Raw genomic sequence first — 16,385 nt, 5'->3', positions numbered from 1 at the left:
TCTTTCAGCTTTTATTTTCTAACTGCCCTTTTCATAAGGATTAGCAAAAGAATCAAAGAAAACATTTTAAGACGATCTGAGCTGCAAAGATGACCGGCAAAGCAAGACAGCACAGTTGGAGTGACAACGACCAACCAATCAGATCCTGTGTTTGATTTCGCTAAGCAGATGGCGACGAGTGCGACTTGGGCTCCCATGCTGTCTAAGCTCGCTCTCTGAGCCCAGCCTCCCCGCTTGTGGTCACACCATCCTCCTCCTGTCACGGCCTTAGGGCGGCGCGCGCACACAGGGAGACCACACTGTGAGCCTTTTCTGTCTCCCTGGGGACTGTGTGAATGTGAATCCAGGCTTCTGCAGATTTTCACTGCAGATAAACACAAAAGCTTCTAAATTCACTGATCAAACACATTATTAATCCCAACTACAGAGAGGAGGGTTGGAGCACTGAATCAAAGTAGTTGGAGTCTTGCTTTGACAACTCGTTGGTTTGGTGAATGTTTTATTAAAAAAAAAAAAAAAGCCTTGGAAAAAAAATCTAATGCCTTTTCTGGGGTTTATTTAGATGAGCTTCACTACAATGCTTCTTCTGCCAGGGTGCTGTACTCGCTGTCAGCCACAGTCAGATCTGTTGGAGCAGTCATGGATGAAAGGGCACCCTCTACCTCTAACCCTCAGGCCACAAGTCCCATGCATGTATGTTGACTTGCCATTTGCTCATGGAGAATTGTGACTGACCCCTCAGTGAACTGACGCAAGACCTGGTTTGGACTAAAAGTCTCTTTGCGTTCATGTTTGTGTATATAGCGAGAGAGAAAGTCAGCATGTTGACAGTTTTAATTTGAATTGTTTTAGAGTCAGGTTGAATCACCTATGGTCACGTGAAATTTAACAAACCTCTCCCATAAACAATTTGGCTCCTCTCTGCAATCCATCCATCCAATGATCCAGCAAATTCAGGGTTATGTGGTACAGCCTGGGAGGTCATCAGTCCATCGGAGTTTGAAAATGTGAATATTGTTCAAATCGTCAGTAATACATTCATAGGAGCATTCAAGAATTTGGGAGTTGAAAGTGGCTCGACAGTAGCAGTGGAGCGCATGATGAGCGTAAGCAGAATCCCCCCACCTGTAGTATTATGAAACCTGCACTGAGTCGCATGATTGATGCGGCAGCTGATTGATCAGCTGCCGCCTGCATCAGCAGGACGATCTTCATTCCATCAGTCGTATTTCTATCTCACATCGTGCAGCCTCAGGAATAACAAACCACCAGCGTTTATGGATGTATGCAAAAATGCTTTATTTCCATTTTTTCTTCCTTTTTCATACATTTGTTGTATAATAAATAGACAGGAGAAACAGGCTGACACATCAGTCCTCTTCTCATGCCGATTCTGCACCTTTCTTTTCTCCACACCGCAAACTTTTCATAGAATTTACAACAGAAAATTAAAAAAAAAAACAAAAACCCCAAAGCTTGACACAAGCTGAATTTCCTGCTACCAGCTCATCTAATTCTGATAGATGTCTGAGCTGTGTTTATGTAGCAAATCCCAGGGAACAAAAATATATATATATTTATATATATATATATATTTATTTATATAGTATTCACAGTTACACTATTTACACATATTAGGATTACAAAGCAAATGGGCAGAAAAATGAAGACGTTTCTACAAGAAACAATCTTTCTAAAGGGAGGTGGAGACTCGTCCTGTACACAGTGGACCTTTTTTTTTTTCTTTAAATAAACAACCTTTTAAACCATCAGATTTCTTTTACAGATCCCTGAAAATACGTTTGTTTGTCTTTTTAAATACTCAGTCTTTTGTGAAAAACAAAGAGAGAGAGAAAGATGCATTTTAAAAGTTGTGAAGATGTATATAAAAAAAGCATTAGATCTTCTGTACAAGTCATCATTTACAATATGAACATCACTGGTGGAAAAAAAAAATCTCCATTTTCAATTTAACTGAATGAAAAGCAAAATGTTAGACTTGGTCTTAGCGGGAGGACTGAGTGGGTGAAGGGGGGGGGGGGGGGGGGGGGGCGGACGCATAAGTGCGAGCCCCGAGTGCATTCACAAGTTTGTCTTTTTCATTGCGATGAGTTTATAAAGAAAGAATCGGCTCTCTTCTGCCTTGCGGGGAACATTAAACACTGGTAGTATAACGAGGACAGAAATCTGTGAGCACACAAACACGAGACGGTGAACCCAGATAGAAAAAGGAAAAGAAAAATCCTCCATCAGCCAAAAACAGGAAGCATTTCTGTGCACATCCATGTTAACGCATCTCTGGATTCCTCGGGTTAAACAAAGACAGTAACGCATTCATATGGCACTTAAAATAAGAACTAACTACTCTCTCCACAGCTGAAAACTTGTACCTTCACTTGCTCTGGAAGTAGACAGGACTTGATTAATCTTTAGTCTTTCTTGCTCTGCATGATTGGTTGGCTTTTTCCATGCTGCGACCCACGGAAGGGGGGGGGGGGTGTGTCAGTGCACTCACAGTCTCGCGCTCTATCCGGACACGATAACGAACACATTCACACACGAATATAGTGTCTTTGAAGTAAGAAGAGAACCTAAACGAAACCGCAAAACACTGGAATATCATCAATACAAAGTTTGAACATCTTAATTAGCATTTTTTTGCATAAACTAAGAGGAAGCAGCATGATCCGTCGCTGGCTGGTGAGAGCAGGAGATGGTTGGATATTCCAGATTTTGCAATGGTAAGCTTGATTTTTTTTCCTTTTGTTTCATTAGTTTGATTCACGTCCAGGAAAACCACCCGCGTGGAAACGTCACCGTCTGCCATCCGCCTCTCTTCCCACAAGTGGGGAAGAGGGTGGCGTTTACCTGGTGGGCTTGTGCGTCTTAACAGTGTTAGTGAGCAGCTGAACATGAGAGTCTGTGTTGTTTCTATGTACCACGTGTGGCGTGGGTAAAGCTTATGAGACAAATGAGAAAAAAGGAAGAAGAAAAAAACAAAAGGTGTAAAACTTGTACGAGCCAGGCGTAGAAGCAGCCACGCTGAAATACTGTCCGATGTTGAGAGGAGGGGAGGAAACGCTGCACCCGCAAGTCAAGTGTTTGCACATAAAAAACTAGAAGTTTTCTTCTTCTTCATTTTTTTTTTTTTAATTTGTATGTTAAGAGCACCATAATTCGTAAACAATCTAGAGTTAAATATGTGAAGAGGGCCAGACAGGTAGCTGAACTCTGTCCGGGTGACTTGCCGGTTTTCTTCTCCTCACTCCCAAACAAGCGTTCCTTCTTCAGTTCCTCCTGATCCGAGATTTCAAGCACGGAGTTTGCGCCGAGTTTGGGGCGAGCTTAGAGAGAAGCTGGGGGAGACCTTTCTTTCTGACCTCGACTTGACGTTAATTCAGCGTTCCCCGACAGTTCTCTGCCCCACACAAACAGGGGATCTTCTCGTCCTCGATGGGGAACTTGTAGTCGTACGTGATCTCCTCGTTAACGTTGATTGGCTGCCTGGAGTAGATCACGATCTTCTTTTGAGACTCCACAGTGATGACCTTCGCATAACAGTTAGGCTGCAAGAGGGAGGAGAGGGGGGGGAAAAAAGAAGGGCATAAGAACAAATTTTCTTTTTTATATTCATGCTGCTAAACCTTTTTCCCCATGCAGATGTTGCCTTACATTGCAGCTGTGATTGATGAAACGAGCAAAGTTGCCACACTTCGTGGCGTCTATGATGGTGTCGTGGTCGACACGGAACATGTAGCTGCTGCCGATGCCCTCTTCTTCATAGCGTTTCTCCCTCATGTCCGCGATCACCTGCCAGACAAGAACGTCAATCATTAGATGGTATGTTAATACTGCAGATATCTGCTGACACCCCGTGAACATATTAACAGCTTCACTCCTTAGAACCACTGGTGAAGAGCTTAACAACCTAACCCTTTGGCTTCTGTCAAGTCACAATTGTTGGTTACCTGGACTAACCTGAGGAAAGGTTACTTTCAGTGGTACTGAAATTCCTCATGATGCACTATTTCTATACTGTAGGTTAATCAGACACATGTGAGTCACATAAAAGTAGGTTAAAAACAAAAAACTGTTTACATACATGCAGAAAGAAAACCCACATTACACAAACCAGCTGTCTGCCTCTCACCTGTCTGATGTTCTGTCCCACATATTCGATCACCATTTCATCAGCAGCGATGGGCTCCATGGCGAACAGACCCCAATCGTGGATGTGTGATTTGCAGAATCTGATCTTCTTCTTACGGAACTGAAACAGACAAACACTTGGGTGTCACAGGAAGTTTGATAACATTTTAAAGTGTCTGCTGGTAAAAACTGTAGAGTAAGGCAACCTCTGCACAGGTTCTCCTGCATAATATTTACCTTCAGCTGGTTGAACTTGAGCAGGTCGCTGTCACACGCAAAAGAGGACAGCAAGCGCCGCTGCTCCGAACGCCGCTCCGAGCCAGCTCTGGTTGAGGCGTGGACCTGCGCAGGAATACTCATGCCCTGCAGAGACAGAGAGAAGCTAAACGTGTTCACCCACAGCAAGTTTTTGTTACACACACCATCACAATCCACACGTCCTGCCCACCTGTGTGTCAACCGGCGGCTCCTCCGACTGCAGCCGCGTGCTCTGAAGGTACTTGATCTTGTCCTTCTTGTCGATCTTGTAGTATCCCTCGCTTCGCGCGCAGCCCGTCGCATGATCCCTCATTCCGTCATCTCGCCTCTTTTTCTTCACTCCAGGGATGCTGGTAGGTGCAGGGAAGTCAAGGAAGGGACTAAAAACACCTTGAAAATTATTCCAGAAAGCCAGAAAAATCCTTGAACCCTGACTCAAAATTTGCCAACTTCCTCTTTTTCACCACCAGAGGGTGCTGCTGTTCAAAATACAGTGCAATACAATTTCATTTACAAAAAAAGAAAGAAAAAAACCTTTAATAAGAACTTTTATGTTGTTTCTCTCTGTGATATAAATTAGAGACTTGAGCATCGACTTTTGAGAATGAAAGGATATGAGGATGGTTGACCCAGAGCGTGTCGTTGAGCCAGTCGTTACCGTTGTCCTGCTGGAGCATCTTGTCGTAGGTGATCTGCAGAAGCCGTATGTCCTCCTCGTCTATGCCTTCGTTCCAGATGTCATACAGGATGGTCATCTCCTCAAAATCAGAGCGTCGGGTGAAGTATGGCCGTGGAGGCGTGGTGACAGGAGACAGGCTTCCCAGCAGGATCTCATCCCAGGGCCGCCGCGCCCTTCGTGGCGGCTTTGAGACCACACTGGGTGCCTCGTCTTTGTAGGTCAGGAAGTTGTCTTCATCAGGTAACACCGTCTGAGGCTCCACTTCTCCTTCCCGGAAGTCCAGGCTCGAGTGCTTGGGGGACTGTGCACAGATCGTCTGTACAGAGAGAGCTTCGAGATGTGCTTCATCAGGCAGATGGATGGACTCGGATGAGAGCTCCAAAGACTCCTCAGCCGCAGAAGCCGCTGGCAGCTTTTTGCTTCTGGGTCGTCCAGGTTTCTTCTTCAACGGCGTGACATCGGACGGCACAGGGACATCTAGAGAGAGACCAGTAGGTAGATCTTCAGGGATGCTGACTGAGTGCTCTGTGCCGGCTGCCAGGACCTGGCCTGGCACAGCGCTGATGTGCGGCTCCTTAAAAACTGGTCTATCATCCAAGCTCTCCAAGGACACTTTCCTATTAATTGCTGCAGGGTCAGGGAAGACAGGGGCGAATGTTAAGTCCCTTCCTGGAGTACGGGGCACTCCAGCGCTAAGGACAGGGGACTGAGCAGGGTAGGAGAAAGGACTACCAGGGATGTGAGGGGAACTAAGCAACAGACTGCTGCCCGTGAGCGGAGCATCACTGCCTGGTGTGTTGGGCACTGTGTCGGTGCTCTGGGATTTACCCAGACTTCGGGCACGCTCCATGAGGTCCCTGCCAGGCGTGCGGGGGATATCCTCATCTGTTGGGAGCCGGGGCCGCTGAGGGAAGTCGGGCAGGGGGCCTGGAGGCGGATGGAGAAGGGATCGGCCTTCTATTGCCGGGTGAGGAGGGAGAGGGAGGTGCATTACAGATGCGGAGGCCGATTTGGGGAGACCCATGCTTGAATCTAATTGGGAGGAAGCTAATCGACCAGGGGTGCTGGCTACATCTTCAGGCTCTGCTTTACCTTTTGCTTTTGTCTCCTGGTCACTGTCAAACAGGACGCCTGTGGGAGTGGGTGGCCGAAGATTTGCTACAATCTCCTGATGTTCAGACTTCACTGCAGGAATGTGGCTGTCACTGATGTCTCGCTCTTGGACTGAAAGACAAGAAACAGTTTTTTTTTCCCCCTTCTCTAATTTTCATTTAACCTCTGACAGCATCATTTTAAAAATTAGAAATGCTTTTTGTTGAAGTGATGCACGCTAGACTACAGAAATGGGAGCAAACATTTACCAGGGATGTGTTGAGGTGACGGTGGCTTCAGGTCCTCTGCTGACGGCTCCTCAGGACTAGGAGGTCTGCGTATCTGCTCCTCCTTGACCTCTGGGAGCGGTACTGCAGGAGAGCTCGGAGGCTTAGCTTCTGTTTCTTCCTCCTCGTCCTCCGAAGATGAAGATGTAGAGGATGAAGTAGATGAGGAGGTCGCGGCATCTTTGCCGTCAACCTCCGCATCTTCTGCTGCCTCCCTTTCTTCCTCATCGTCGTCTTCCTCTTCCGAGCTTAACCCGTAGCCAGAGGAGTCAGAGCTTTCTGACGAGGAGTCTGAGCTGGCCTTGGAAGAAGACGAACTCTCAGCTTCTGTAAGAAAAGAGGCAAAAACAAATGAATAACTACTGGAAACGCATTAAAATAAATAAAGCCAACCAGCTGTTTCTGTCAAATATCTGAAGTACCATCATCAGACGAATCTGAAGAGGAGCTTTCACTGGATAAGTCTCCCTCATCTTCACCTTCGCCCTCCTCATCACCACTCTCCTGGAAGAAATCAGAACGAAAAGGTTTATGATACACACAAAATTTCTGTACACTTGCTGCTTTTTCCCCCCCCTTTCATTTTGGAGGCGACTTACTTTGCCAAGCGACAGCCTCTCCGCAACCTCCATTTTAACAGGTTCTTCCTCCCTGTCAGACAGCGACTCTTCCTTCCCTGAGGTGTCCACCTCCTCCTCTCCCTCACTGTCCAGCTCAAGCGGTCGAGAGTGGCGTCTCTTTGCCGACGTGCCGTCGCCATCCAGTTTGGAATCATCTGAGGGGAGCTCAGCTGGGTCTCGTTCCCGGTCTGACAGAAAATTACCAAAAGATAAATTGGGTTTTGAAAGAGAACTGCACGCATGGAGGACCGAGTGAGAGTGTAAACGGTGGAGGGTTACCTTCGTCCTCCAGTTCGTCGTCCACAGGCGTGGAGGGTCGGGCTCGTTTGTTGTCGCCTGCAGCTGCGGCCTCAGGAGGGTCCTTCCGTTTGACCTGAGCACGACATGCACCATTTTAAACACCTGGTGCATATGATGCTTCCTTCTACAGTTCAGTAAATAAAATTTAGAAATCATGATACCTTGAAGGAGGGTAAGCGGATGGCCCCTCGCAACCCGATTCCTAGGCCCATACCCTCGTAGCCCAGCCCCTCACCCTTGTTCCAGTTCTCAAGGAGACTTGACCCAATCGTCTCTTTGGGTTTAGGTCTCTCTTCTTCTTTCCCTTCTGCGCCCTTTACTGGAGTCAAAGATGCCTTGGAAAGAAAGACGTCAACTAAATGAAACCCTGTGTTTCTCATTACCACGAACAGCAAAAAGTAGCTCAGTCAGATTTCCTCAGTGATCAAAGAAAAGGGATTTTAAATTACTTCTTCATCCTCTGTTTGTTTTATCCAATCAGGCACAAAAATGCAAATGAATTAAGTGATTTTAAACAACAAAAAAATAATTAATTTACAAGATGAAACGCGTGACCTCTTCAGCTGTTCTTGCATTCATAACAATTCATTACCACATCAGATGAATTCATTATGACGCTTGTCAAAATAATATCTCGTATTAATGCAAATCTCCTCGTTGTGTAAGCACGCCGGACCACAAACAGGAAAATCAGCTGCAAACGTGCCTTTTTATTACTCTCCTTAATAATCTTGAAACGCATCACGTGATCCAACATTAATGTCACTGCAGTCTGTGTCCTCTGGTACGTAGAATTAATTCATATCCTATGGATCTAATTTTATTTCACTATTTAACTGATCGTAATTCAAAACTAGTACAATAAGCAGTCAGTACATGCAGATTTTCCCGCTGGAGCTCTTGATAGCTTACCTTAGCAGAACGTTCCTTCTTATCCCACCAGTCATCGAAGGCCCTAAAAGCCACAACCTCCACCATTTTGCGGTTCAGGTCGCGCTTCATGATGGCCTTCAGCTCTTTGACAATGACCAGGAGCACGCCATCAACAGTGGCCTTGTGGGGATCTTCTTTTTTAGTCTCATATCCAGGAGGAGGAACGGTGGGGTTGAACTTTGGTAAACTGGGATGCTGCCATTGTTGTCCAGGTGCCCCTGTGCTGCCTGCAGGTGTAGCACCCATGGAAAGAGGTGCATAGGGTCCCCCGAAAGGTCCGGAAGCGCCATTGTCCATAAAATGTGGATAGGGATAGGGCCCTCTGGTCTGAGCCATGCGACTCAGCATCTGCTGCTGCATCTGGAAGGACATCGGAATCGTGCTCCACTGCTCCCACCGGAAGCAGCTCATCAGATCCATAGGCACCACCGGCATCGGAGGGTAGGGACCCATGGGCGGCAGCATGGGGTGAGGCACTCCGGTATGGGCGGCCAGGTGAGGGGCCAGGGGGTGATGCGCGATGGCAAAGCCGGCTTGGTGGGACAGGGGGTGGTAGCTGGAAGGATGCATGGCCATGGTCTGCATCGGGGACACGGCAGAGTTCACGACGATGCCTTTGCCACACTCTCCGCTTGTGATCGGAGTCCCGGGCATCTCATCGTCTGAGATTTCCATATCCTCTCCCGATGACTGTTGACCCTGTGTGGAGACAGGACAGCCTGTCAGGACTGAACAAATCTGTGCAATCACCTGCCCTTTTTCACCTGACACCTGAGTAAATGTTATTTTCTTATGAAGACCTTAAAATGAGGTCAAACTATCAGACTAAAAAAAAACAAAAAAAACAAACCAAAGCAAAATGAATATACCTCGACTTGAGAAATGTGGCAGCCCCTTAAATATAAACAGCGCTGGGCATTGTGTGGAAATGTTTGAGATGTTTGAATAAAACATAATGATAGTAAAGGGATGATTTCTTGGGATACACCACTTTAAAAAACAAAACAAATGAACAAACAACAACAACAAAAACACTGGTTTTGTAATGTTACATTTGTCAACATTTAAAAAAGGAAACCCTACAAATCTCAGTAGGCATTCAGTGCCAACTCTCTTTTATTGCCCTCACTGATGTGCTACAGGAAAACTTCAGACTGTACCAAATATTATCTTGGACTCACAGCACCTTCAAAATAAGAGCACTAAATGATTCTACACCTGGTCTGAGTTCAAAGTTCAGTCACAGTCAAACACAGCCGACCCGAGTCTTCGATCAGCGTGTTACCAAACCGAGATGTTTGCTTAGGCACCGAACTAAAGCGCCGCAGTGCAAAACACAAATGCAATACTCTGAAAAACATCTGAGCACTGAACTCTCATCTGTTCTGTTTTATTTCATAAGTCTCAGCTGCTGCAGAAATGAAACCGAGCAGGGAAAGCTCAGCATGGGAGTGGCGTTGTTACCCAAATGACCTGTTTGTACTGTTTGCTTTGCGATAACTTGAAATATGAGAACAGAGACGCCTCGGCCAATCCTGACTGTCAGGCTCAGCTAAACCAGGAAATGTGGCGTGCTGAAAGGGGCCAACAGCCAAACCGTGCTTTTCGTCCATGTGAGCGTGTGCTGCGAGTGTTAGAAAGAGGAAACAAGAGTGTTCAATTCCCCAACAGCAGAGAGGCTGTTATTCTTCCTCGCAGCACGCTGTGTTGAAACGCAACCTGACAGGCCAGACGGTGCTACTGCGACTTTAAAACAAAGAGAGGTGGTTTGTCTTCCCATGAATGCGAAGGCATTTGTAAGGCTGCACCGAAAGCTTTTTCATTCATAACTTGCTGCAACTCTTTTATCTGCGCCTGACAAGGAGTGCGTGTGCGCACATGAGGCAAACAAACACGCTTCCTCAGAAGGTTACAGGTGCTTTATTCTTCATTTTTCATTTGCAGAAAAATAAAGAAAGAAAAATGCCAGTGGTAAACTGGAGGAGCAAACACCTTTTTGGTATGGCCCCTATTTTTTTTTTAAAGCACGGTTTGCTGTGAAACCGGAATTTCCTTTACAAAGCAGAAGAAGAAAAAGAATGAAACAAAAGGGAAGGTTTACTACTACCGCCGCACACTGAAACTAGACCCGACTTCCTGCGTCCTCTGTGTAACTGTCATTCACAGCTGTGCGTAAACATCAGCACCGCGCTTCCATCAACTTAATCAGTGCCATTAATGAGAGGTAATTGAAGCAGCACCTGTGCGCCGTTTCTTGTCAAATGTGACAAGCATGGAGGTAAATATGGCGCTATTTGGACACAAATATCAGGGAATTAAGAAAATAAATATTTGCTTTACCGTGTCCATTTTCTCAGCGGGAGAGTGGCCTCCAAAAGATCCTTCTTTCTCTTTCTCGTGGACAGGAGAGCTGATTCTCTTGATCAGTGAGGCAGTCCCGGGAATTGGCTCTTCATCTTCCGAGTCCGGCAGTGGCGTGGGGCTGATGTCCTCCAAACCTGTGCTGGAGGGACGGGAATTTTGCTGACCACCTTGAGAGCCACCTGTGTAAGGAGGGATCGGGGATAGCTGCGAGGACGAGGAGGAAATCGGACTTCCCTCCATTCGCACCTCGTTGTCCGAGTCCCGCTCGTCCAGGAACGGCAGCAGTTTTGTCCTTTTCTCCTTGAGCAGCATCTCAATGCGAGAATCCAGGCTGTTCCTCTCTGGATCCAGAATGGGGGAACCGGGTGAAGGGCAGTGCTCTGGTGTTTGAGGAGGAGGGGTGGTTGGATGAGGAGCGGGCTCTGGTGGCGGAGGCTCCGGGATTGGAGGAGTCTCTGGTCGCTCCTTGGCGGGCAAAAAGTCAACAGCAGCCGTCAGGGGCGGCTCTGGCGGTCGGAGGTATTCACCCTCCCTTTGGGCTGGGTGATGGAAAGCTGGCTCTGTTGGAGGGAACGCAGGGGGCAAAGGGGGCTGGTAGGGTGAGAAGGCGGACTTGAAGTTGGGTGTAGCGGGGGGAGGCGCTGTGTAGTTGAAAGAAGTGGTGGAAGGTGGAGGTTCAGGTGGTGTGAGCTGGTGCTGTTTGAAAGGAGGCTGCTCAGGCGTACTTCGATACATGTTGCTGCGATACTGAGGCCTCTCCGGTCTCCGGTTGTACGCATCCTGAAATTTACTCTCGTGTCGGCGAGATTTGTAACCTCCGGAGCTCTCAGGACGGCTAGATTGGTAGGCAGGCGTGGACTGCCGACTGGAATAACTAGAGTCCTGAGAGAAAGGCGTACCAGCCTGACGCGGGGTATGAGGGGTTCCCTGGGATTGTGGCGTATCCTGTCTTAGGCTGGAGTAGCCGGTCTCCAGGGTCAGGGGGGTGGAGGAACTGCTGGGCGGCAATGTTCCTCCCCCAGCAGACACGCTGCTCTCTGATAACCTGCGGATGGGCTCGCAAGCCTTAGAGGACACAAATATGAAATTGTTAGAGGCGAATTCTAATTTGGGCATTTTCTTGAGAACATCTTTAGGTTCGAGAAGATTCTTTAAATCAGTTTCTCAAACAACTAAAGCAAGTAAGATTTTTTAAAATCAAAATAGCAAGCTGGTGGCACAGCAGTGTGAGGACATCTCAAGATACAAAGCCACAGGTTTGCCTGACTTTCAGTTAAGTTCCTGCTCAGGTGTATCTTGAACCATTTCTACAAAGCACAATAAAGCATCTACACAAGAGTGTGCAACAGTTCCTCCAAATTGACCTTCAACAAACTAGCACAAAACTACTACTGAATTACTATTTTACTCTTAACTGCACAACCTAAGCTTTATTTCTTTTTGTTTTTTTACCAGTAAGGCTTCTGCCAGGCTTCGAGGGGAAACTTCTCTGGCCTCCTCTCCACCAACAGGCAGCGTGCGTGGAGTGTAGCTGCCATTCATCAGGAGCTGGAAGTACCTCAGGCGATTCTCACCTGCAGAACAGTAAACATGTCTGGGTCTGATGCCAGGTTTACAAAGCCAACAGACTTCATCGGGCATCATTTAAGTGACAGTGATTATTCTCCAGTAGCTGAACTCCAAGCTAAACATTTTAAAGCAACAACTTGTGCTTATGGAGGGGGGTTTGCAAACTAATATGATGCATTATTATTTGTATCTGCAAAAGCATCATTATGTTCTGGGATAAATACCACTGATCAGCATATTTTAATTTAAAAAAGCATGCATTCCTTTAGCATATTGATCAAAAAAGCAAACCCTAACTGCACTTCTTAAAAAGACATCAATCACACTTAGGGAAAAAAAATCCATCAATTTGGGGTAATACTTTAACATAAAGACATTACTACGGACAATGAAAACAGTGCAAGCTGTGAATCAAAATATTTGCCAGTATTTATAACATTAAATAATAAGCAAAACTGCTAAAGTGGTATGTTACGATGCGTTCAAGCTGCAGTTTTGCATCAGTAAAAAAAATAACAAGACAGAACATGCATGGACTTGGAATTCAAACAGTGTTAACAACAGAAAAACTAACTTCTTTTCTTAGTTTTAAGTTAAATGCAAACAATTTAAAGTACAGAGGACTCGGACAGATTGGCTTGTGTTTGTTTGCAGGTCTGAAATTATGCACAGTGGGAGTGCACAGCACCGTCAGCTCTGGACTTGTGGGAGCAGGCTTATATTCAATGAATGAATTCAATTATCCACGTAACCAGGCAACGCACGTAAATATGCACACGTGAACGCTGTCACTCTAAAGGTAACACTCGGCTTGTCATATTTCTGTGCTCCCGACTCTTATAACACATATGATTCTGATTTTTTTTAAGCAAACTTAAGCTCTTGTTTACCTTTCGGGTCCAGCTCCACGTGGATGATGTTTCCCATAACAGACGTGTTGTGAAGCGACTGCACGGCCACTTTGGCGGCTTTCACGCTCTCGAAAACAACTTTGGCTATCCCCAGGTGCTTTTTGTTCTTCGGATTGTACAGGATCTCGACCTCCTCGATTTCTCCGAATTTTTTGCACATGTCGGTAAGAAATCCTTCCCTGATATTGTCGTTGAGCCTGGCGAAAGTCACCTCCTTTGGAGGCACGGGGCCGATGTAACACTCATCGATCTGGAAGAAGAATGACAGGAGTTAATGTTGCACCGCGTGTGTGGAGGGTCATTTCTGACAGCTGAGATAACAACTGCTAGGAGAAGTTTCAAAGATCGCGTTGATGCACTCGGTCGAGTCCGTAAAAGCAGACATGCATCAGAGCAGAGCGTATTATTTTGGTCACCGACAGGCACATTTTCACTTCGCATCCCGGAGATGAGTGAGAGGGGGGTGTGTCTGCAACTTTTGACAGCACCCCGTATCCGCAAGGAAAAGTGTGGCATCGATCTTCAAGCCAGAGTGGATACCTTAAATTTTGGCACCGGCAGGTCCGTCTCTTTGTACTTAGTCCACAGACGACCGATCCTGGGGTCTCGGACGATGTCCACCGGTGGTATCCCGGGGTTCTGTGGGAGAAGAGGGGGGAGACACACACACAATGCCGTTATCCATTCACAGCTCCACACGCTACTAACTTGTTGCAAAGTTGTCCTGCGTCGGTGAATCAACACGAACACCTCCGGGCACCGTGTTCAAGATGCTGAACGTGCCCGTGACAAACCCACGGCCAGCACAGCCACATTGTAACCTATCATGGAGGTCGGCTACTCGGTTACTATTGTAGCCGCTCCGCCGCGTCAAATGCGGCACTTACGGGCATGCTGAAAGTCTGTCCATCGTAGCGATACAGTTTGTGAGATCCCTTCTTAAGCGCCGGGTCGATTATCAACTTGTAACTTCTCCAGTGGTGACTCCGCTTCTCCGCTGAGCCGCAGACGGGATGACTGTCCATGCCGTTCGCCAAACCTGAAACGACAGGCAGCGACAAGGAGAGGAGAGCTAACGTTATCGGGAGCCAAGCGCTAAGCACGGTTCTCCTACCAGCAAAACCTCCCCCCTTTCCACCCCTTCCAACACTTTAAAACAGCCAAACGTTACAGATGCATGACTTCGGTGGCGGGGGTAACCCCAAGCGAGAGCGAAAAATGGGATCTAGTGTATATCCCACTTACGGAAAACAGGCATTAGGAGGGCTGGAGAAAGAGGAAAAAAGAACAAGCTTACTTGAACTCTGCTTTCTGCCATGGTCTTCGTTCAATCTGTTCCTCTCCCCTGGCTTGGACATGGTTCGTCCGATCGGGTGTTGTTCTCTTTGTAATTGATGAAAAGACGAAATCGCTTTCCTTTCGCCGCTTACATTACATGATTTAGCTTAAAGAATACTGCCTCCTTTTCGGCGAGAGCCAACACATATTGTGTGCCTCTGGTCTGTAGCTGCTTGTCTCTCCCACAATACACCGCTAGGCTTGCCCACCTCCAACGGCACTTTCGTTACAAACTTGCCTCCATGGCCGCAGCTTATTTAACGCTGCATTAGCCTAACAATAAAATAAACGTGTTTTTAGGCAGGCCACGCAGAAACGCTCCCATTTATATCCGCGACTAAATGAGGTCTGGCGATAGTTTAGTGTCTCACAAATCCTCTAAACGACATAGTGTTGAATCTACCGGCTGTATTTACCTAACTGGCAAACACAAGACAGACACAGGGGGTAATATCTTCTTAACTGCCACTAAAGGGCTAATAAAACTGCTTTGGTGGCGAGCTTTTCTGTGCGGTCTTGCGGGCGTTTGTACATTCAGGACATGTCGGTTGATATGTTAGGGTAAAAGAGTCATTACGGCGACACGGCAATAGGTGATGGCGGCTAATATAAAAAATGTCAAACACGGGAATTGGAATTTTAATACGAACACTCGCATGTCTGGCAGCTCGATTTCGCTACCCGGCTATATAACCGTTGGAACGCGGCGGTTTGTTTGGTTACAGCAACAGACTAGTGCCAATCCGTCGCCTATGTTCCCCATTTGTCCTCTTTTTAAAAATTATTAATGTTATGCTAGCATTTTTTTTTTAAACGGTGGCGCTTTTATTTATATAATACTAAACCTGACTGTGCTTCTCTTAGTTTGTAAATTATTTCAGTGGAGGTGCGTTGCAATCGGACTAACTGGGTTTTGTTTGACATTGCCTGGTGCTGTTTGCAGTGCTCGGGCAATTGGCTGGTTAACAGCGGTAGCTCAACGAGCCAATCAGAGCGCAGCAGCAGAGGAGCCGTCTGCTATTAGAGGCACGGCTCAGGAGTCCTTCAACAGAGAGCAGAGAGAGGGGGCTGAGCGCTCTCGGCAGCCATTTTCCTTAAACAGGACTCAATGGCCTATATGGGTTTCCTTTGTTCCAAAGGGATCTTACATTTGATTTCCTCATCTCTCACGGACTATGATAAAACTATGATTGCTCCTTTTAAAGGATTGAGAAGAAGGAAGAGAATGTGCTGGATGCAATTACCCCGTGACATTTTGAGCCTTTTTTCCTCTGCCTTGGAATCCATCTTTGTCTTAACTAGGTCATGGCACACCCATATAACAGTATTTATATTTCTTAAGTGAAAAGAAACCAAAAGTGTTGTGAATAAACAGCTTTATGCTTTTGGAGATGTTTAAAATGATAGAGGTTGGGGTGGGGGAAAAACACAAAGTGACAAAATGTGCAATGGCAGCTTGCTGGCATTGCACTTATGGCCTTGTAGGATATGAGTTGCAATGAGTAAGTTCAAGTCTTTTATCATAATTTATTTTTAAATTTAACAAATTAATGTAAAATGTGAGGCATGCAGTTAATGTTATTAAAAGTATGTCTGTCACTTTTGTCTACTTGAGCTATGTGATCACATAAAAATGCTGCAGCTTTATTGTTTAAAAAAATATGTCCACTGGCATGCTGACATTAAAACATACAAGGCTAAAGGTGCAGGGTTTGTAACATCAGTGCTCCTCAAATGACTGAAAGCAGGCCACGGAGACCTAATGGCCGCTTGTTAAATAGTTTGTTGACTGATAATCCATTTGCTCTGATTAACAACGTCTCCCACTTTTCCTCTCACAACAGCAACGCTTTAAACACCCTGGTGTCTCCTGTTGTGTCCTGTA

The 16,385-nt window shown here is 46.4% G+C and overlaps 1 protein-coding gene across 2 annotated transcripts; it reads right to left on the bottom strand.

Moving 5' to 3' along the window:
* Positions 1–1,274: 1,274 nt before the first annotated feature.
* On the bottom strand, positions 1,275–15,312 carry setd1ba (SET domain containing 1B, histone lysine methyltransferase a). 2 transcript variants are annotated; one of them, XM_085279520.1, is made up of 19 exons: positions 14,460–15,312; positions 14,050–14,201; positions 13,703–13,801; positions 13,142–13,412; positions 12,135–12,256; positions 10,659–11,747; positions 8,298–9,017; positions 7,547–7,720; positions 7,365–7,458; positions 7,065–7,273; positions 6,888–6,969; positions 6,448–6,792; positions 6,179–6,310; positions 5,025–5,563; positions 4,598–4,765; positions 4,387–4,512; positions 4,151–4,270; positions 3,673–3,810; positions 1,275–3,566 (listed from the first exon to the last, which is right to left on the bottom strand). In XM_085279520.1, exons 1-19 carry the CDS (start codon positions 14,518–14,520, stop codon positions 3,393–3,395), a joined length of 4,815 nt encoding a protein of 1,604 aa, XP_085135646.1. In that variant the 5' UTR covers positions 14,521–15,312; the 3' UTR covers positions 1,275–3,392. The 2 variants fall into 2 exon arrangements, with proteins under 2 accessions (XP_085135646.1, XP_085135645.1); XM_085279519.1 differs by having other exon boundaries at positions 5,025–6,310.
* Between the last annotated feature and the right edge of the window lie 1,073 nt (positions 15,313–16,385).

Source organism: Mchenga conophoros, linkage group LG7 (genome assembly GCF_057382185.1).
Source record: "Mchenga conophoros isolate Kocher_MC1m ecotype Shallow Benthic linkage group LG7, M_conophoros_male_GT1.1, whole genome shotgun sequence".
In the NCBI taxonomy this organism is placed as follows: Eukaryota; Metazoa; Chordata; class Actinopteri; order Cichliformes; family Cichlidae; genus Mchenga; species Mchenga conophoros.
Note: the sequence above shows the minus strand (reverse complement) of the source record. Positions and strands in the feature narration are given on the sequence as shown.

Excerpts from the sequence above, each read along its gene's own strand:
- setd1ba (XM_085279519.1), bottom strand. The coding sequence starts at position 14,520 with ATGTCCAAGCCAGGGGAGAGGAACAGATTGAACGAAGACCATGGCAGA. Across the intron at positions 7,459-7,546 it reads TCCGCTTACCCTCCTTCAAG|GTCAAACGGAAGGACCCTCC; the intron begins GTATCATGATTT and ends TGTCGTGCTCAG. Across the intron at positions 7,274-7,364 it reads CGACGAACTGGAGGACGAAG|ACCGGGAACGAGACCCAGCT; the intron begins GTAACCCTCCAC and ends ATTTTCTGTCAG.